Here is a 23,645-nt window from a genome sequence, read left to right as displayed (position 1 = left end):
GATGTCAAAATATATGATCAAAATACATTTGTTTCCATTTAGGGTCCAATGGGAAAATCTGGAATGAAAGGAGAATTTGGCTTTCCTGGACGCCCTGTACGTAACTGAATTTACTTTGAGTGTGTGTGTATATTTGTGTGTGAGTGTGAGTGTGAGAGAAATACACCATTTATTTTATATTGTACATGAGCATAGTTATGTATGTTTGTTCTATAATTTTATTACAAGTTTCACTTGTAAGTCTAGACGGTAATGATTATGAACTGAGTTGCACATACTTTGGTAAAATATCTGGCTTGGAGATTTAAGTCAGTTATAAAGTCATCCTTTACATCTAATATTCATATCCTAAGGCAGTTGGAGTTGGTTAAGTTATGTTTAAAACAAAACAAAAACACAACATAAAAGTTTACTTGCCATAAGTATTATAGCAAGTTGGGTATCCATAAATAACTGACTTGCAATTGACTTCAACCTACCCAAACAAATTTAAAACTAAAAGTCTAGCTGCACACCCTTTCTTTGTTATTGTTCAATGTAGAGGACTTAAAAACAGACGATAACAAAAGTGTTAAATAACTGTTTATTAGATACACCTATCAGATTAGACAATTTCCATGATTAAATAACAATTACATTGCAAACAGTATTTTATATTTTTGTATGTGCCTAATTTAAACAAACATATTCAGACAATTTTTTAAAAATATACAGATACATTTAGAATAGAAGTCATGTGCAAAGATTTTTAAGTGCTTTAAACAAAATACAAAGTCAATCAAGAAGTAATACCCAGTCAGTACAATAAGTTTCATGTTTTATTTTTATTTTTAAATCTCCTTTCTACAAAAAGTTCAGTTTTAAAATATTTGATTTAGTCAATTTTGAATGACCTCTTACAATTTTATTTTGTTTGTTTTAAAAAATCAATTGGATGTTTGCACTTTGTAACATTATTCAAAATAATAGGCCACTTTTAAAAAAATATAAGTAGTTTTCCTCTGAAGCAAAACTACATAAAACATAGTAGATAATGTTGAAAGAAGACAGAAACCTATTGAGTTCAACCTATACCGATCCTACTTGCTTTACAATAAATAAGCTCCAATTGAGCTTAAAATAATTCCATTTAATGGTGACCCATTTAACACAAGCAATCATATTCCTGAATTCCGTTTCTAGCCAGAAATCTCTCTCATCCATTTTTAAATGTATTGGCATTCACTACCTCCTTAGATAATGAGTTCTACAATTTGATTGCTCTTACAGTGAGAAAAAATGTTTACATTGCTTGAGATTAAATCTCCTTTCTTCCAACCTTAAATTGTCACCTCATCACAAAAAAATTGCCTTGGAATAAACAGAGCTTCCGCCAACTCTGTAAATGAGCCTTAAATATATTTATATAAAGTTCACATATCACCTCTCAATCACCTTTTTTTCTAGAGAAAACAGCCCAAGTTTGGCTAACCTTTCCTCATAGTCTAAATTTTCCAGTCCCCTTATTAGTTTTGTTCCTCTTCTCTTAACTTTTTCTAATTCTGCAATGTCTTTTTTTGAGCTTGATCCCCAGAACTGCACAACATAGTCAAGGTAAGGTCTTACCAGGGATTTATATAGTAACTGAATTGTGCTTTCCTCCAGAATTATGATTCCCCTTTATCTATAGTCTTACTTACTTCCTCGCAGTAAGTAAATTGATTAGTTTGACCTGATCTATTTCTCATAAATCCATGCTAATTGAACTTGTATACTCATGAATAGAATCCCTTATAATACCTTCAACTATCTTCCCCATTACTAATGTCAGACTTACTGGACTATAGCTTCCCTGATCAGCCCTGCTTCCCTTTTTAAAAAGTGGCACCAATTCAGCTTAATGTTAGTCCTGGGGTACTATGCCTGAGGATATGAGTGTTGAAAAATTAAGAGCAGAGGTTTTGCTATAAAAGTGCTAAATTCACATAAAACATTTGTATGTATTCCATCTGGACCTACAGTTTTATTTACCTTAATAGTATCCTGTTTTTTTTCCTGATATCATCTAGAGACAACCCACTAAGCGTTGTATGTTCTAGTTTCAGTGTCTCTCCCATTGTTTCCTTTCTTGTGTATACTGGACATGTGCGTTTCGTTTCCTTCCGAATCAAAATTCATACGAATTTGTCAAATTCTGAGCCTCGGATCGATTTCAATTTGCAAATTACCGTAGCACCAAAACTAACGAATAAATCCGAATTAGTTCGGATTTATTCATTACATTCGGATGGCCATGGACTAATCACAATTACACTAGTATTGTACAGTATATTAGGTTATAGCGCTCTGCTATGGGTTACACCTAATATTACAGTACATAATACTAGTCTAATACAAAGCACATCCCACCTAACCCTTACCGAACTTCCGAATTTACAAATCGAATCCGAACCGAATACATCCAAATTTATTCGAATCCGAATGAATCCGAAACAAATACATTCAAATTCAAATCGATCCGAAAATGAAATTCGAAAACATCCGAATCAAGTCTAGTGTATACTGAAAAGTAGAAATTATTTAGTTCCTCAGCCTTCCCCAGTCATTGTTAATCATGGTACCCATTTCACATTTTAATGCACCTATATCTTCCTTTGTGAATACTGTACGTATGCATGTGCATCTATGGGTGAAAGTAATTAAGAAATACAAAAAAATAATAAATAAGCAAAATGTTTCAATTTGTTGGATGAAAGGTGTAAATAGTCTTTTGCCAATTTTCAAGAGAAAACATATGTATATTTTAGTATCTTCTTCAATCTATATACATTAAGTGTGACAATAAATCCTAGTTATATTTTAAGAGGTTTTAGACAATGCAGATGTCTAGAAGAGCTCAGGCATTCTGTATATACCTTCTAGTGACATTAAAAAACAAAGCTTCAGGGTCCAATAGTTTCAGGTTTTACACTGTTGGCTAATGAAAAGGGCTGGCTCAAACCATTGTGCTGCCGATGAACAAGAATAAAATGACACCCCTCACACCTATGGACATTACAGCCTAAGTCCAACCAGAGTAAGTTGTGTCAATTATTAAAGTTAAAGGGACAGTCAAGTCCAAAAAAAACTTTCATGATTCAAATAGGACATGTACATTTTAAACAACTTTCCAATTTACTTTTATCACCAATTTTGCTTTGTTCTTTTGGTATTCTTAGTTGAAAGCTAAACCTATGAGGTTCATATGCTAATTTCTTAGACCTTGAAGGCCACCTCTAATCTGTCGGTTTGCACCACTAGAGGGCATTAGTTCATGTGTTTCATATAGATAACATTGAGCTCATGCACGTGAATTTACAGAGGAGTGAGCACTGATTGGCTAAAATGCAAATGTCTGTCAAAAGAACTGAAATAAGCAGGCAATCTACAGAGGCTTAGATACAAAGTAATTACAGAGGTAAAACTTGTATTATTATAACTGTGTTAGTTATGTAAAACTGGGGAATGGGTAATTAAGGAATTATCTATCTTTTAAAACAACAACAATTCTGGTGTTGACTTTCCCTTTAAACAGATTCAAAATTTACCTGAGAACATGCAGATGGGAACAATATAGGTGTAATTTCTCTTAAAAACCACTATTATGCAGAATCTATGTACTGCTCCTGTCAAGTGCTACCTGAGTTGTATGGTCCTACTTGGTCCAATTATAGAGCCAGCCCTGCTGATGAATGTTTTTTTCATTTTTATAATATTTTTATTGAGGCTTAATGTGAGGCATACAAGTTTTGCATCCTGACATGGCCGCCGCCGCTCGGAAGTCCCCTGCTGATGAATGTTTTATAGTGCTGTCCCAAACTATCTCGATTTTTTATTCAGATATTCTATTAGCATACCTCCCTACAGTGAATTCCTCTATTCTTGGGACTGGGAGGCTCACAGCTAAGTACAAGGGGTCTAGGGGGCAGTATCGTGGTAGTATGAAGGAAGAATTTGGTCGTATATGGGGCAAATTTGGGTGGTATGTTTGTGGATTTGGGTGGTGTTGGGATAGACCCTGGGCATTTTGGGAATTTGGCTGTGAGCATTAGGGGGGTGTGGGGATTGCTGAGTAGATCTAGAGTGGTCATGGGTTTATTTTATAAAACTGGCATCTAAATTAAGGTAGGGACAGCTAATGGATGGACAGTAGTACAGAGCTCCCAATCCTTTGAAGAATTTAGATTGACTGGAAGCTTATATTAAATTACAAATACAGCACATCTCTGTTTCCCTTTTTATGTCTCATGAAATTCTTTGATGATTTTATACAGAATAGAAAACCCCACATCTAAAACTTAATTCACTTCAATTAATTACTATATTAGGGGTATGTTCTAACTTTTAGAGAAGCCCATCAAGTGATTTAGTTACAAAACTCTTAATGGTGAATTATTTAGCTTTATTAAGCTTTTTATTAAAGGTTTAGAATATTCCTTTTAGATTGTAAAGGAATGAGCCAGTGGCAGAGAAAAAGAGGAAGGTAGAAGGTTGACTCATAGGACCTCAGAAGCATGCTCATGTCTTTAGCTCTCTGTGGCAGCAGGGTTTGCAACTATGTATAACTGCTACAAACATTGTTGCAAGCACTGCTGCCATAGAGTGTTGGTTACAAAGGATACAGAGAGAACAAAGAAACTTTGTAAAATAAGTAAATTTAAAAAATGAATGTACTATCTAGACCATGAAAGGTTAATTTTGACTTTACTGTCCCTTTTAAGTTTACAATTGCATGTCCAAACCCAACCTTAGAACACAATTTTCAGTGCATTTACAGAAAATTATAATTATTGCAAACATCATATTATTTACAAATGCCAATCTCATAATAACATAGCTCCTTATAAAGCCTGGGTCACTGTTTAATAACTAGGGATGGGTGAATGTGCTGGAAGTGTCATTCGTTTGGTAGAGCGAATAGTCCTGTGGACATTCGTTTTGGACAATCGAATGTTCATGAGAATAAAAATCCATTAAAATTTGGCAATCAAATATTATTTCTAGATTTCGAATGCTACTTTCATTTTCGAATGTTCTTAATTAGATCAAATATTCACATTCGAAATTTCTAATGTAACATTGTTTTAACAAATACTATTCAGAAGTTCAATAGTTCCTGTGGTTGGGAATTTAGTAAATCGATACGTAATAGATACAAATATAACAATTCTAATATTTCTATTTCGAATATTGCATAATTTGAATAGTACATTTATAGAAACCTACACTGTTACCCTAACACTGCGCTAACTGACCACCGCTGCAGAGACTAATACCCACTATTTTGTATCTGGCTGCACACTTGACTGGTTACAAGATTAAAACACAAAGCAAGATTCACAATGAGAATTGTCTAAGTGAGCTGGACACTAAGCACTCCTTGTTACATAGATGTACTCTCAGTACCCTTCTTTATACCAATATCAATTATGTCTATTTAACTTTACAAATATGTTTCAGGCATAAACTATATCATTTCAGGCAAAGAGTATCGCCTGTTTCTTGTCAATAATACCTATAAATAACACCTATAAACAACAATCACAATAAACAATATTAAAAATCAATTGAATTCCAAGTGTTACACGGTACTAAAAAAATTATTGACACAAAAAAACTAAATACGATAGCATTGAAAATGCTACCTATCTCACCTCGATGTCCCCAGGAGTATGGTAAAATCTGTTATGTGTTCTGGTGCTTGAATGAGAATCCTCCTGACTCTGTAGCTGAGAGCGGTGCTGCTTTACTGATCGTTGGACGCTGAAGAGCGCCCAAGCAACTGGTAGCTGTGAACACAAGAAAAGAACAGAGCGCAACCGCAACTCAAGGTAAAAGTTTTATTACTTTTTCGAGCGCTAAAAACAAATTGCACTTACAAGAAGTTGGCAATATTCAAGCCTTTAGGTTTAACAATCCACTGGACCGCAATCTCTCTGATAGCCCTCCACGCTGGATTCAGATATGGCGTCTCCGGGAAGTCCGCAGGCTTAGGTGTTAATGACCAAATAGTTAATGGTAAAAAGTACTTGCAAAAGCAATAAGTATTAATGTCTTCAACAGTGTCCCTTTGTACAGTCTACGCGTTTCGTCCTCTTTATCGGGACTTTCTCAAGACTCAGGGTTTAATGTCCTAGTTCGCGGGGATCCTCTTCTTAAAACTCCAGCTACATTTCTATAGGTTGGAATATGGACCAATCACGAGCGCCAATCTGACACACCCCCTCTCAATCCATGTCTCTCTGCTACGGTGAGTCAGACTGGAGCCGCCGGTCTCCACACTATTATTTTCATTCAGAACAACTGTATGCTTAATACACATTTTACTATTAAGCCGAATAAATATACATAAAAAATACATAAATAAATGCATACATATAAACACAAACTTATCATAATATCATGCTTAAACATAGCGGCTGTGAGGCTTCTACCTAAAATACACATTGCTAAATGTTCTTAAAGGGATATTATCATTTTCTTAAAGCGATATTAACATTACCTTCTCCCTTCTACTACCTCCTATTACTGGTACTAGCGATGTACCAACACCAATCTTGATACTTAATATGTATCATTTAAGTATCAAGATTGGTGTTGGTACATCGCTAGTACCAGAGAGATTGCGGTCCAGTGGATTGTTAAACCTAAAGGCTTGAATATTGCCAACTTCTTGTAAGTGCAATTTGTTTTTAGCGCTCGAAAAAGTAATAAAACTTTTACCTTGAGTTGCGGTTGCGCTCTGTTCTTTTCTTGTGTTCACATTTATAGAAAGCATTAGAAATACTATTACAAATATATAGATTCAATTTTTTGGAATACAAATGTTGCATAATTCAAATTGAATATGCAAATTAAAGACAGAATTAGGAATACCATTACATTAAACAAATGTCAGAATGTTGTACAAATATTCAAAAATTTAAATGAATGAACAAATGTGTTAAACTTTGTTTCATTTTTCGAATGTTCCAAAACATTCTCCCGTCTCTATTAATAACTTGTCTATTTGTGCTGACATGCAGCATTTTAGACAGGAGTATAAGTTCCATTTTGCATTTTAATGACAACTCTGGGATATACATATATTTTGCTATTAATAAATATATGTCTGTGTGCATCTGTCTGTCTGTATTAAAAAGCTAAATTAAAATTCAAAGGTATTTTTTTTGTGTAGTTATGAGTAATAAGGCCAATGTAGGACATTGTTATTCATATCATATAATATGGGTCATATATCATAATATATGACCCATATTATATGATATGAATAACAATTTTGTATACTACAGCAGATGGTGAACAGGTATAAACATTTTTTATTGCACAACTGTAGTTTTGATACTAGGGAATCAATTCTTCATTATCCTGCAAGGTGTGTGTAATTAAAAATGGCTGAACATTTCAAGTACAATTAGGAGTCATACATAAGCTGTGAATGTTGTCTATCACCTGTACACAAAGGCAAATAATCTGTGCTTCCAACGCTAGACAGATTAACTGTATTTACAGTAACAACTTTCTCAAACTAATGTTTATTGGCACAGTCTAAAGTCCTTGGATGACCTTGTGATTGTTTACCATCCACAGATAACTTTAAAAAATATATCTGCAAAAACAGTAATGATTTTTCATTCTAGTTTATTCCTAGTTGATGAAATTAGTTAGAGATTATTGCACTCATGGTATGTTGGGTTTTTTCCGGCGTTGTGAGTGACTCTTTATCAAAATACTTTTAGCTTAGTATGTGTGTTTAATACACTGAATGTTAGTGAGTGTGTGCTACAGGAAATGATTTGCACTTAGTTGATTATTGGTCTCTTGGCAACCCTAACAGTGCAAATATTTCAACATGCGTTCCACACAAAAAAACTAAAAAAAATGGGCACATAAATTATTAGTTTTATGAAAGTTTATGAGAGGCAGCTATGTTTTAAAGGGACACTGAACCCAATTTTTTTCTTTTGTGATTCAGATTCAGCATGCAATTTTAACCAACTTTCTAATTTACTCCTATTATCAAATGTTCTTCATTCTCTTGGTATGCTTATTTGAAAAGCAAGAATGTAAGTTTAGATGCCGGCCCATTTTTGGTGAACAACCTGGGTTGTCCTTGCTGATTGGACAGCACCAATAAACAAGTGCTGTCCATGGTCCTGAACCAAAAAATTTGCTGACTCCTTAGCTTAAATGCCTTCTTTTTCAAATAAAGATAGCAAGATAACGAAGAAAAATTGATAAAAGAAGTAAATTAGAAAGTTGCTTAAACTTGCATGCTCTATCTGAATCATGAAAGAAAAATTATGGGTTCAGTGTCCCTTTAAAGATTGCCTATGCCTCTATCCATTACAAACATGGCACCAGAAAGTGGGAATACATTAACTATATGTTTGCTGGCAGCCAAGGGAAGCAAATAATCTTTGTCCTATTATTTTAAATCCCTTGTAGGCACTAGATAGGATATGAAAAATACAGTACTGACTTTAAAGGGACAATCAACTCCAAATGTTGTATTGTTTAAAAAGATAGATAATCCCTTTTATTACCCATTCCCCAGTTTTGCATAACCAACATGGTTATATTAATATACATTTTACCTCTGTGATGACCTTGTATCTAAGCCTCTTCTGACAGCCCCTTGATCGCATGGCTATTTATTTATTATCTTTTGACTTGCATTTAAGCCAATTAGTGCAGTGTCAGCCACAACACCATGGGAGTGAGCACAATGTTATCTATATGGCCTACATGAACTAGCAGTCTCTTATTGTGAAAAGTTAATAAAAAAGCATGTGATAAGAGGCTGTCTGTAGTGGTTTAGAAACAGGCAGAAATTTAGAGGTTTAAATGTTATAAATTATATTAATATAACCATGTTGGTTGTGCAAAGCTAGGGAATGAGTAGTGAAGGCGTTATCTATCTTTATAAACAATAACAATTTTGGTGTTGACTTTCCCTTTAAATCTTTTTGTACATGAGAAGATGCCCCTTGCTCTCAACAATTATCCAATCCATTCTATTATAATTTACAGAGAAAACAAAAAAGAAATGTTCTTGCTAACAGAAGTGGTCCATCTATTTTATCTTTAAAGTTAGCCTGAATAAATCTTTAGCCTTATACATAACATCCCCACAAAGTTTCCTTCTACTAGAAAAAGCATCTTCATGAGCCTGATAAGATCCAGGGTCATCCCATAATATCCTCTACTTGCAGGGAGTGGGGATACTTTCTTCATGGGTCTTTCCTTTGATTCTCTTCTACCTATTCTTCAGTTTATAGATACTGAGATCATTAAATATTTCCTTATGGATTTATTATTTACAGTATACATAAGGTGCAAGCCAGCATGGTGACCAGAAGATGGACCCTGGTGCTTAGTAAAATCTGTTTAAAGGGCCAGTAACCCCACCAAATAAGGTTATATAATAATGCACACAGTGCAGAATTATGTAACATTAGCCTAGCGCCACGTTTCTAAAGCAGAGTATAGCAAAGATATTTACCTACGATAATCTATTTTTCAGAACGCCGCTCCTGGCTCTACTGAGCGGGTCTGTTTTTTACCTAAGCGCATCGGGCACGCTGTCTAGTCACAGCACGCCCGATCGCACCATTAAACTGAATGTAGCTCGCTCTCGCTACCATACCCGAGCGGGAGCAAGCACATTCAGTTTAATGGCGCGATCGGGCGTGCTGTGAATAGACAGCATGCCCAATGCGCTTAGGTAAAAAACAGACCCGCTCAGTAGAGCCAGGAGCGGCGTTCTGAAAAATAGATTATCATAGGTAAATATCTTTGCTATACTCTGCTTTAGAAACGTGGCGCTAGGCTAATGTTATATAATTCTGCACTGTGTGCATTATTATATAACCTTATTTGGTGGGGTTACTGGCCCTTTAAGCACTTGCTACCTGGAGAACCGTAAAGGGCTAACAGGCACAACTTTTGAACTTTATTACTTATAAATTATTTAGAAAAATTATACATTTAGGATGCATAAGAAGAAATTTACGGATGTTGACTTACAGAAATCAAGAGTAGTGGAACTTGTAAAGGATTATTTAAAACAATTTGAAATTTAGTAAATAATGCAGTAGTGCCAGTGGTGTATTTAGTTTTTGTGCGGCCCTAGGTCCAGAAAATTTCTGCACATGAGCTCCCCCCACACAATGTTATTTTATATTTGCCTAATATATTTATCAAAACTTGAAGTTATGGCTGCATGGAGGGATGATACATCCTCACTAGGGCATCACATAGAACTTCCTCTCAAAATCTGACACTTGTCTAATCCTAGGTCTAAAATATGCCCCTTGGTTGCCCACCAGGTAAGGCCATTAACCCTTCAGTACCGGAACTTTCAGAGAAAAACTTGCCCAAAATGCTGGAGATTTTTAGCCTTTTTGCTATCACACTATTTAAACAGAAATAAAGCCTTGTTTTTTTTTTTCTGGGATTCCCTTTGTTTAGAAAAAGCAGACATATATGGCATTACCATTGCCTTTTGGTAATTAGAAGGCTGCTAATTGCAGCTGCGCACCACACTTCTATTATTCCCGCCAGTTAAAGAGTTAATTAGGTAGCTTGTAAAGTTAATTTTAGCTTTAGTGTAGAAATTAACCTCCCACCCCCTGATCCCTTCCTGATCCCTCCCAAAAAGCTGTCTTCCCTCCTTCACCCCCCACTGGTCACCCCCAGTAAGGCATTTGTTTTTTTAATTAAAAATGTTCCAGTTTTCTGCATTATAGGATCCCCCTTACCCTCCAACCTCGTTGATCCCTCCTAAACATCTCTTTAACCCTCCCCCTCTAACTATTGTCTGCCATCTTAGTTACTGGCAGCTGTCTGTCAGTACCTATAAAACCCTTTTTACATTATTTTGTTTTAATAATTATTATTATTTTTTTCTGTAGTGTACTGGTCCCCCCACCTCCCCACCTTCCACAATCCTTAGTTAGGGATCCCCCACCCCCCTTTTTCTGCAGTGTAGCTGCCCATCCCTCCTTCTCCTTTTATTTTAGCTCCCTCCCCACTTCACTACATGACCGACCATCCACCTTTCAGTTTCCCTGCCACACCCCCCGCAGATGATCGTTACAGATGGTGACACACACAGATCTGGCATCTGCCCTCATTTGGAACAGTTGCACCGGTCTCGCTCTGGTTCCATATGCGGGCAGATGCTTGGAGCTCAGGAACTCAAGCTCTCGGCTGTAACTTAACAGCCGAGACTGCTGGAGCTTCCTGAAGCTCAGACATATATATATATATATATATATATATATATATATATATATGTTGTGCGGTACGATAAGCAAAGTACCGCAAATATATATATATATATATATATATACACGTCTTAATGGGTTAAGGGGTTAAAGGGACACTCCAGTCAAAATTAAACTTTAATGATTCAGATAGAACATGTAATTTTAAACAACTTTCCAATTTACTTCCATTATCAAAATGTGCACAGTCTTTGTATATTTACACTTTTTGAGTCACAAGTTACTAAGCATGTGCAAGAATTCACAAAATATACGTTTATGCATTTGTGATTGGCTGATGGCTGTCACAGAGGGAGTGGAAATAAACATAACTGTGAAATTACTACTCATTTGAAGTTCAGACTTTTTATAAAGTGTTTGTTGAATATGCAAATGGACTGTATTTACTGGTCCTTTAAAATGCTTGATTGTAAAAGAATAGAATTTTAGCAGCAGAAAGGGGTAAGGTTTTTATGCCACTATCAATTGCTAGTTATGTTTCATCCTGAATAGTGTGTACAGCTCTGTAGACCATATTCCCAGAAGGAAATAACTGTCAGCTGCTAAAATGTTACATTATCTGAAAAATAAAGTTTACAAGGAAGACCCTAATACTTATGGCTTAGAGGAGCAAATGGAGAGAGTTAATACCATCAAGTACATTAAGGGATTTAATAAAGACAAATAAGAAAGCTTTTTCACAAAAAATAAAAATAAAATCAATGCAATCCTGGAGGTTAATAGGTTAAGCTGAACTCAGTGGAATAACTTCTTTACAGAAGTTGTGGTTGATTCATGGAATATAGTTCCATTACAGGTGGTGAGGACAACATCTTTTTTCTTTCCATCGCCCTCTCCTCCTCTCCCATATTTTATACTGGCTCATCAATTAGTTACTTCCATGTTTAGTTGATAGTTTGAACATATTGTCATGGAATATTGGTGGTATAAATGTATCTTAAATCGTGATTACACTCGAGCGATTGGGTATACTTTCAACTTGTAAAACCCAACACGTGGAAACACCTGTGATAAACCTCTTATCGACCACGCGTAACTATTAGAGCTTCACTCATAATCTGGCCCATAGTGTTTCTTCAAGAGACATAATTGAAAGGCACAGAGATTTGCAAACTTAAAGTTTAATTTTCGATAATTCACTTGAAGGTTAAAGGGCCAGTAACCCCACAAAATAATGTTATATAATTCCGCACATAATGCAGAATTATATAATATCAGCTTAGCGCCAGCTTTCTATCTGAAAGGATTTCAAAGAAAATTTCCTACGAATATGACTTTTACAGTACGCTGCTCCTGGCTCTACTGAGCGGGTCTGTTTGCTTTCCCTAAGCGCATCGGGCACGCTCTCTATTCACAGCCGGCCCGGTCACGCCATTAAACTCAATGTAGCTCGCTCCTGCTACCAGACCAGAGCGGGAGCAAAAAAATAAATAGGAAGAAACAGTTAGCAAATTATGTTAGAAACTGTTTTAGAACATACAATATATGAATAAGCCTTTTAAAGATTTCTTGGGATAAATATTCTTTAGCTTGATCAGAGACAGAAATTTACATAAAACAAAGTGCTTCAGGAAGAATTAAAATCGGAAGATTTCTTTAATGGACATCAAGGTAAATCCACAAAATACCTGGCCAGATCAAATCAATCAAATCTAATAAATTAAAGGTACAGTCTACACCAGAATTTTTATTGTTTCAAAAAGATAGATAATCCCTTTATTACCCCGCAGTTTTGCATAACCAACAGTTATATTAATATACTTTTTACCCCTGTAATTGTAAGCCTCTGTATCTAAGCCTCTGCAGACTGCCCCCTTATTTCTGTTCTTTTGACAGACTTGCATTTTAGCCAATCAGTGCGTACTACTATGCAACCCCACGAGCGTGAGAACAATGTTGTCTATATGACACACATGAACTAATGCTCTCTAGTTGGGGAAAAAATCTACCTAGGTTTAGCTTTCAACTAAGAATACCAAGGGAACAAACAAAAATTATGATAAATGCATATTGGAAAGTTGTTTAAAATTACATGTCCTATCTGAATCATGAAAGTTTATTATTGACTAGACTGTACTTTTAGGATATACCCGCTCTGAAGATATTAGCAGAATTTTTCTTAATTATTTCAAGGAGATTTAGACAGCAGGAGCTTGTAATTTAGAAAATAAAGAAAGACCCTGGAAGAAGGTATCCCTCCCCAAGATTTGTTGTAGATCTCTAGCTATAAAATCAAAAGAGATTATAAGTGCTATTAACCAAGCTAAAGTTAATAAGGCCTCTGGGCCAGATTAATTGCCAGCAGAATTTTATAAGATATTAAGTGAGATTACACCAATTTACTTCAATTGTTTAATGAAGATTTTGTTGAGAATAAAATAAATTCTCCATACTTTATAGCTTCAACGAGATCTTTATTTCTAAAAAAAAAATAAAGATCCAGAGGCCTTAGGTTCACATAGACCATTTTCTCTTCTCAATATTCTTTACAAACTACTTACACATATTATTATGGAGAGACTGAAGAAATATTTGCGTACAATAATTCATGATAACTAATCTGGATTCATGAAGGGTAGAATCCCTGTTAAGAATATACAGAAGGTGCTTCTTACTATAGGTTAATACTGGAGTATAAGGGATGCTAAAAGTTTTCAAAATTCAGATTGGAACAGCCATTAGAATGCGAGCTAGAATTCTATCAGCCAATCGGAATCTTAGGGACGCCATCTTGGATAATGTCACTTAAAGGTACCTTCATTCAGCTTTAGTCGTCAGATGAAGAGGATGCTCAGCGTCGGATGTCTTGAAGATGGACCCGCTCCACGCCGGATGGATGAAGATAGAAGATGCCGTCTGGATGAAAACTTCTCCCGGCTTCGTTGAGGACTTCGGCCCGGCTTGGATGAAGACGTCTCCCGGTAAGTCGATCTTCAGCGGGTTAGTGTTAGGTTTTTTAAGGGTGTATTAAGTGGGTTTTATTTTTAGGTTAGGGACTTTGGGCCTGCAAAAGAGCTAACTGCCCTTTTAAGGGCAATGCCCATCCAAATGCCCTTTTCAGAGCAATGGGGAGCTTAGGTTTTTTTAGATAGTATTTTATTTGGGGGGTTGGTTGTGTGGGAGTTGGGTTTTACTGTTGGGGGGTTGTTTGTATTTTTTTTACAGGTAAAAGAGCTGATTACTTTGGGGCAATGCCCCGCAAAAGGCCCTTTTAAGGGCTATTGGTAGTTTAGGCTAGGGTTTTTTATTTTGGGGGGGCTTTTTTATTTTAATAGGGCTATTAGATTAGGTGTAATTAGTTTAAATATCTGTAATTTGTTTATTATTTTCTGTAATTTAGTGTTTGTTGTTTTTTGTACTTTAGTTAATTTAATTTAGGTAATTGTATTTAATTTAGTTAATTATAGTGTAGTGTTAGATGTTAGTGTAACTTAGTTTTATTTTACAGGTACTTTTGTATTTTTTTAGCTAGGTAGTTATTAAATAGTTAATAACTATTTAATAACTATTTAATAACTATTCTACCTAGTTAAAATACAAACTTGCCTGTAAAAAAAAATAAACCCTAAGCTAGCTGCAATGTAACTATTAGTTATATTGTAGCTAGCTTAGGGTTTATTTTATAGGTAAGTATTTAGTTTTAAATAGGAATTATTTAGTTAATGATAGTAATATTTATTTAGATTTATTGTAATTATATTTAAGTTAGGGGGTGTTAGGGTTAGACTTAGGTTTAGGGGTTAATAACTTTAATATAGTGGCGGCGACGAGGGGGGCGGCAGATTAGGGGTTAATAAATTTAGGTAGGTTGCGGCGACATTGGGACGGCAGATTAGGGGTTAATAAATAGTATGTAGGTGTCGGCGATGTTGGGGGCAGCAGATTAGGGGTTCATAAATATAATGTAGGTGGCGGCGGTGTCCGTAGCGGCAGATTAGGGGTTAAAAATTTTATTATACTGTTTGCGATGCGGGAGGGCTTCGGTTTAGGGGTTAACAGGTAGTTTATGGGTGTTAGTGTACTTTTTAGCACTTTAGTTATGAGTTTCATGCTACTGCGTTGTACCATAAAACTCATAACTACTGACTTTTAAATGCGTTAGGACTCTTGACATGGTAGGGTGTACCACTCACTTTTTGGCCTCCCAGGACAGACTCGTAATACCGGCGCTATGGAAGTCCCATAGAAAAAAAGACTTTACAAAGTTTACGTAAGTCGTTTTGCGGTAAAGTCAAAGAAGTGTGCGGTGACCCTAAACCTTCAAGACTCGTAATACCAGCGGGCGTAAAAAAGCAGCGTTAGGACCTCTTAACGCTGCTTTTTTACCCTAACGCACATCTCGTAATCTAGCTGAATGTTTCTATGATTAATAAAAATGTTGAGGAATTTCAAACTTCATTTAATAACACTTTGACCAATGAAGCTTTAACACTTTATTTTTCCTCTAAGAGGCTTCATTACTAATTTATGAGACATTACTAACTTTAGAAAATAATCAAAGTGACATTATACTCTAGATTTGTCTTTGCATAAATGTTTTGTAGATGATCCATTTATATAGCTTATACAGCTTTTTTCTTTTTTTTAAAGTGTAGTTTTGCTTATTTTTAAATAACATTGCACTGATTTTCAAATTTCTAGCCAAGCCCCAAAGTTTTAGGAGAATACTGAAGTATACCTACTCCAGCTTGATTCTGTTTGTGTAAAGAGTCTTTTCATATGCAGAGGAAGGAGTTGCTACTCTTTTTGCTATACAACCACTTGCAGTGGGCTTTCCAGCTACCTTTTTAACAGAGCTAAACTGGGATCTTTGTAAACAGTTTTATACTGGATTTTTAGATCAGTATCTGTGCATAGTATTCTTTATAGTAGTGTCTATTACATGCAGTTAAATAAAAATCGATGTATACTGTCCCTTTCATAACTCTGACGACAAATCTAACATTACTTGTTTATATGAAAGATGTCTAACTTTTTTTTTTTTTAATCTGTCAGAGCATTGTTCTTGTTCATGTTGACTAAATGCTATGAGCTGTAATTATATATCCTTCCCTTCTTTTAATTGCTTATATCGTTTTTGTGTGGTAAATTTAGTCATCTGGAATTGTATGTCTTAGTTTTTTTGGGAACAGAATGACAGATTCATTTTTGGGTATCTTAATTAAAATTAATAAAGGCATAATAGCCACAGATCCTTACACTTAACAGATGGACTGGAATAATTGATTATTGAAATAAAGACACAATTTTTCTGAAATGTTTAGTAGCTGTCAACTTCTCACACTAAGATGTATCATTTCAGATGAACAAACAGTGATTGTTCATACACAACACATTTTTAAACATCCTGTGGTTTTCCTAGAAAGGATTGTAAATTTTTTAATTTTACCCATAAAAAGAACAAAAAAATAAGTATGAAAGGGATATTGGAGTAATGCATTGATTTCATATATTCTAAATTAGAATGTTAAAGGGACAGTCTAGTCAAAATTAAACATTCATGATTCAGATAGAGGATGCAATTTTAAGCAACTTTCTAATTGACTCCTATTATCAAATTTTCTTAATTCTCTTTCTACCTTTATTTGAAAAAGCAAGAATGTAAGCTTAGGAAAGCCCATTTTTGGTTCAGCACCTGGATATCGCTTGTTGATTGGTGTCTAAACATAGTCACCAATCAGCAAGTGCTACCCAGGGTCTGAACCAAAAATGGTCCGGCTCCTAAGTTTACATTCCAGCTTTTTCAAATAAAGATACCAAGAGAATGAAGAAAAATTGATACTAGTGGGTATATTTATCATGGTGCGGACAGACATGATCCGCTATAGCAAATCATGTCCGCCGCACATCGATAAATGCCGGCATTTATCATTGCACCAGCAGTGGTGCATTACCACCCCCTGCAGATTCTAGCAGGGGGTGTCAATCAACCCGATCGTATTCGAATTGGCGGACGAGTTAAGGAGCAGCGGTCTTGGGACCACTGCTTCTTAAAGGGACATGAAACCCACATTTTTTCTTTCATGATTTAGAAAGAGAATGCAGTTTTAAACATCTAATTTACTTCTATTATCTAATTTGTTTTATTCTCTTGATATTCTTTGCTGAAAAGCATATCTAGATATGCTCCGTAGCTGCTGATTGGTTGCTGCACATAGAAGCCTCGTGTGATTGGCTCACCATGTGCATTGCTTTTTCTTCAACTAAGGATATCTAAAAAATGAAGCAAAATAAATAATAGAAGTAAATTGTAATGTTGTTTTAATTTGTATGTTCTATCTGAATCATGAAAAAAAGATTTTCGGTTTAGTAGCCCTTTAACTTCCGCTTCAGGCAGAACTGAAGCGGAGTGGGTCGGAAGCAGCTTCCGCTGCTTCATAAATAGACCCCAGGACTAAATTAGAAAGTTGTTTAAAATTGCATGCTTTATCCGAATCATGGAAGTTTAATTTTGACTACACTATCCCTTTAAGTACAGTTTTGGGTAGCGGGTGTAACCCTTCCCAGTCACACATTTATAATCTAATATTTTGTGAAATAGCACAGTTACTGTATGAGGGAGGCAATAAACACTTTTTAAAAAAATTCTATTAATCAAAGAAAGAAAAAATAGTCGATAGATTCCCAAACAAAGATTAATTAAGTAGTAAGTGCCACAAACAAACACAGGAACTCATATTTCCAAATAAGATTGAGCAACAGAAGAGAAACATTATGGGCTAGATTACAAGTGAGGCGCAAACGGTTTTGCCCTAGTGTAATCATGTTATTCATTGTGCTGATATTACAAGTGGAACAAAATCGCCCTTGTGCTAGCGCAATTGCCCTTTACACGTCATTCCTTAATGCGATCTCATTGCTGTGGTAAACTGTTTTCAGAAACAAAAAACTTGCACAAAACACTTCAGAAATACACTACACTCATATTAACACTAATAAAATCATTTAAAAAAAATATTTAGCAAAAATGTTATAAGGGCTCAAAGATATCAGATCTTTGGTGTTAGAAAAAAATACAATATATATGTACACTTATATAAACAATGTATTTATATGTGTATTATATGTATTTACAGTCCTATATACACATATAAAACCATTAATATATATGTACATGTATATAAACAATGTATTTATATGTGTATTATATGTATTTACAGTCCTATATACACATATAAAACCATTAATATATATGTACACGTATATAAACAATGTATTTATATGTGTATTATCTGTATTTACAGTCCTATATACACATATAAAACCATTAATATACATGTACACACATATAGACATATACATAAGTGCATTATAACCCTTTGCCATTAAGTAGATGAAAACATGATAAAACATATTTATGCAATATTGATATTTAATAAAGATTTTAAGAATGTATTTACTGTAAATATTTCCAATTTGCTAATGCATATATGATAAGTTGTTTGCGCAATGGGTGTTTTTTTCAACAATTTTTTTTCTCTCCATTGACTTCTATGGGGAATGTGAAGATGCAATGGAGTTTGCGTGATCTCGGGTGTTAGAAATCAATTGAGAAAAAAAAGTGGGGGAAAAAATAAAGGGGAATACATGCACGCGGAAAATTAAGTTAGTTTTTTGCGCTATTCGTGTTCACGCTAGCGCAAAATAATTTTTTTAAAACTTGTAATTCAAACGCAACCTGACTAGCGCAAAAAGCTTAACTCAAGCGGAGCGATTCCGAAAAAAAAAATACAGCGCCACTTGTAATCTAGCCCTATCTTTGTGTTCTATAGGGAGAGAAGTGGAATAATGTGAAATAAGGAACTAGGGACATAGATTGTGATCACTATGCCATAGGGGTCAATTTATTAAGGTGCAGACGGACATGATACGCTGTATCGTATCATGTCCGCCGCACATTAATAAATGCCGATAGCATACGCTGTCGGCATTTATCATTGCACCAGCAGTTCTGGTGAACTGCTGGTGCAATGCCGCCCCCTGCAGATTTGCGGCCAATCGGCCACTAGCAGGTGTTGTCAATCAACCCGATCGTATCCAATCGGGCTGATTGCTGTCCGCCGCTTCAGAGGTGGCATACGAGTTATGAGCAGCGGGCTGTTAGAACAGGATTCTTCAAGATTTCTTTCTCACTATCAAGGACAGAATAATCTAATACCCCCACAACCCAAAATATTTGTGAGTATTAAAATGCGTAACCTGTTATACAAAACATTAACAGGTAAGTTTTTGAATAATTAATCTATACATAGAGATTTATTGCTAATCAAATAACCTCTGATGCATGCATCCATAAACATTGTTTAAGGGATGCTGTAGCAATTCTGCCAGAAATAATATTTTTTTTGTAAAAATCTTTAGTAAAAGATTTCTAAATGGAAACTCAATCCTGCATTGCTGGTTTTGTAGCTTCTACTAGTCCTCACTGGTTGATAAAGACTTCTGCTTTAGCTTTTCTGGTACAGAGGGAATCACCTATGAAATTGTGACAAGAAAACTTTTGTTTATTCAGACCAGAAACAGAAGTTAAAAAAAACAAAAAACCTTTTCAAATACCCTATTTTAGATTTGACAATGAAAAAAAAAGTTATAGCGCTGAGAAGAAACAATGGCACTACTCTTATTGATGCAGAGGGAACATTATATAAGTTATAGCGTTTATTGTGAATACGCTTGTAATAAGGGTTTTTGGTTCTAAGTATCAAAACATACACTTTATATACAATTCACAGGATACTTGATAAGCATTCTTCCCCCTTAGATGGAGGTTAGGTGCGTATGAGGATAATTAAAATTTTAACCTTTATTAATTTAAATTAAAATGGGTTTCGGTAGAACATAAAAATAATTGCAGCAAGTAAGCATGTACATAAATAAAAAATTCTCTCATATAGTGATGTCACTACGTAACAGATGGGGTGGTTACCCAGTGATCATACTTTAACCATTTCCATTAGTGCACAGTATGAGCACATAGTAATACAATCTATCGCAGAGGAATTATCCTATGGTCTGCATTGCGATAGTGCTAGAATCTAACTAGCACTATCGCAATGCAGACTATAGGAAAATTCCTCTTCGATAGATTGTATTACTATGTGCTCATACTGTGCACTAATGCAAATGGTTAAAATATAGTGACGTCACTACATGAGGGAATTTTTATTATGTACATGCTTACTTGCAATTGGTTTTATGCTCTACCGAAACCCATTTTAATTGAAATTAATAAAAGGTTGAAATTTTAATTATCCTCATACGCACCTAACCTCCACCTAAGAGGGAAGAGTGCTTATCAAGTATCCTGTCCAAAAAAAAAGTATTTTTTTTAATATTCAAATGATAGAATAAATATCTCCCTTGACAATACTTTCTACTATTGAATGTTTGGATTTGTGTTGAATGTAAGGAAAAGAATACAATAGTGAAATGAAAGATTAGATTGTTAATTCAATAAATCATCAAAATAACTTTCCACATCTCAGTGAATAAAAACTCCAAATATTTTTTGTCACTGAAGACCTACCACCTTTTTGGAATTGCTTCTATGTGCTGTAATTAACTATTTTTTTTTTTGCCTCATCATTTTAAAATGTCATAATAATGATACAGGTACAATTGTAGTTTAATACAAATATTAAAGAGATGCAAAACCCAATTTTTTTATTTTATGATCCAGATAGAGCATGTAATTTTAAGCAACTTTCTAATTTACTCCTATTATCAATTGCCTTCGTTCTCTTGCTATCTTTATTTGAAAAGCAAGACTGTAAACTTAAGAGCCATCCCATTTTTCGTTCAGCACTTGGGTAGGACTTGCTTATTAGTGGCTAAATGTACCCACCAATCAGCATGAGCTATCCAGGGTGCTGAACAAAAAAATAGGCTGGCTCCTTAGCTTAGATTCCTGCTTTTTCAAATAAAGATAGCAAGTGAACAAAGAAATTTGATAATAGGAGTAAATTAGAAAGTTGCTTAAAATTGCATGCTCTATCTGAATCATGGAAGAAAAAAAATTGGGTTTAGTATCCCTTTATTGCATTTAAAAAAAATATATATATATGTTATATGACTTGATAGCATATAAATTGAGAGGATATCTTTGGAATCTGAAATATTGTTTTTCTTGATATATACAATTTGTGTTAAACAAGATATCTATAACTGTAAACACACATTATACTTAACTTGCTATAAGTGTGCACTAATAAGCTATATAAGTAGCCATGAAGCTGCCTTTCAATCCTGTATAAAATGTGAACAAAACTGTTGAATTATTTAGCATAAAACTGAGATCAGATCTTTTGTCAGTCCTAATAGTGAGTTTAATGGTAACACAATGTCCCTTTCCACTTACCTCTATGTAAAACACAGGTATCCAAACTACCCAATAGACTTAAAATTCCACCAAAGAAGATTTTAAAGGGAGAGCAGACACTAAAGTGCCGTAAGTCGGACAAACTAGCGATGTCCAGCAATAAGCGTAAGTACAAATTTCTGGAGTCGCCAGTGACTTACGGCACTTTAGAAAATGCTGTCACCTACAAAAACTTACTAAACTTTTAAATCACTCCTAACAATAAATGTATTAACCCCTAGACCGACAACCCCCACAACGCAATAAGCCTAATTATTAACCCCTAAACCGTCATAGCCCACACCGCAATAAACCTATCCTAGAATTAACCCCTAAACTCCGCTCCCGGACCCCACCACCACCTACATTAAATGTATTACCCCCTAATCTGACCCCCTACACCGCCGCCACCTATATTAAATATATTAACCCCTAATCTGATCCCCCTACACCGCCGCCACCTACATTAAATATATTAACCCCTAAACCTAAGTCTAACCCTAACCCCCCCTAACTTAATTATTATTTAAATAAATCTAAATAATATTAATATTATTAACTAAATTATTCATATTTAAAACTAAATACTTACCTATAAAATAAACCCTAAGATAGCTACAATATAATTAATAATTACATTGTAACTATTTTAGGGTTTATATTTATTTTACAGGTAACTTTGTATTTATTTTAACTAGGTACAATAGCTATTAAATAATTAATAACTATTTAACAGCTACCTAGTTAAAATAATTACAAAATTACCTGTAAAATAAATCCTTCCTAACCTAAGTTACAAATACACCTAACACTACACTGTCAATAAATTAATTAAATAAACTACAATTATCTAAACTAAAATACAATTAAATAAACTAAACTATATTACAAAAACAAACAAACACTAAATTACAAAAAATAAAAAAATATTACAAGAATTTAAAGCTAATTACACCTAATCTAAGCCCCCTAATAAAATAAAAAAGCCCCCCAAAATAATAAAATTTCCCTACCCTAAACTAAATTACAAATAGCCCTTAAAAGGGTCTTCTGCAGGGCATTGCCCCAAAGTAATCAGCTCTATTACCAGCCCTTAAAAGGGCCTTTTGTGGGGCATTGCTCCAAAGTAATCAGCTCTTTTACCTGTAAAAAAAAGATTAATCCCCCCCCACATTACAACCCACCACCCACACACCCCTACTCTAAAACCCACCCGATCCCCCCTTAAAAATACCTAAGTCTAACCCCCAAGTGGTCCTTACCTGTCCTGAAGACCGGCGGAGAAGGTCCTGTTCCAGGCGGTGAAGTCTTCTTCCAAGCGGCGACCTCCTCTTCTTCCAGGAACCAGCCGGCGCGGAGCGGAGGAGTTGAAGACCGATGACCGCGGAGCTGAAGACCGTCGACTCTGGAACTGAAGACGGGCTACGCTGGAACTGAAGACTGCGGAGCCATGGAGCGTGGAGGATCCTCTTCATACGATCTCCACCGTACACTGAATAGGAATTCAAGGTACGCAATTAAAAATGGCGTCCCTTGAATTCCTATTGGCTGATTTGAGCCTTCAAATTCAAATCAGCCAATCGGATGAGAGCTACTGTAATTCTATTGGCTGATTTGAATAGCCAATAGAATACGAGCTACTGTAATTCTATTGGCTATTCAAATCAGCTAATAGACTTACAGTAGCTCTTATTCTATTGGCTATTCAAATCAGCCAATAGAATTACAGTAGCTCTCATCCGATTGGCTGATTTGAATTTGAAGGCTCAAATCAGCCAATAGGAATTCAATGGACGCCATTTTTAATTGCGTACCTTGAATTGCTATTCAGTGTACGGCGGAGATCGTATGAAGAGGATCCTCCACGCTCCATGGCTCCACGGTCTTCAGTTCCAGCGTCGCCGATCTTGAGTTCCAGCGTAGCCGGTCTTCAGTTCCAGAGTCGACGTTCTTCAGCTCTGCGGTCATCGGTCTTCAAC

At 35.2% G+C, this 23,645-nt stretch overlaps 1 protein-coding gene across 2 annotated transcripts in view; it reads left to right on the top strand.

Annotated features, from left to right (window-relative positions):
* Positions 1-23,645, top strand: part of LOC128660597 (collagen alpha-1(XV) chain) — a 674,535-nt gene that overhangs the window by 490,320 nt on the left and 160,570 nt on the right. For both annotated transcript variants that reach the window (XM_053714523.1, XM_053714522.1), the window contains exon 27: positions 43-96. In XM_053714523.1, coding sequence (XP_053570498.1) covers positions 43-96 — 54 coding nt within the window. The remainder of the gene's footprint in view (positions 1-42; positions 97-23,645) is intronic.

This window comes from Bombina bombina, chromosome 5, assembly GCF_027579735.1.
Source record: "Bombina bombina isolate aBomBom1 chromosome 5, aBomBom1.pri, whole genome shotgun sequence".
Classification (NCBI taxonomy): domain Eukaryota; kingdom Metazoa; phylum Chordata; class Amphibia; order Anura; family Bombinatoridae; genus Bombina; species Bombina bombina.
Note: the sequence above shows the minus strand (reverse complement) of the source record. Positions and strands in the feature narration are given on the sequence as shown.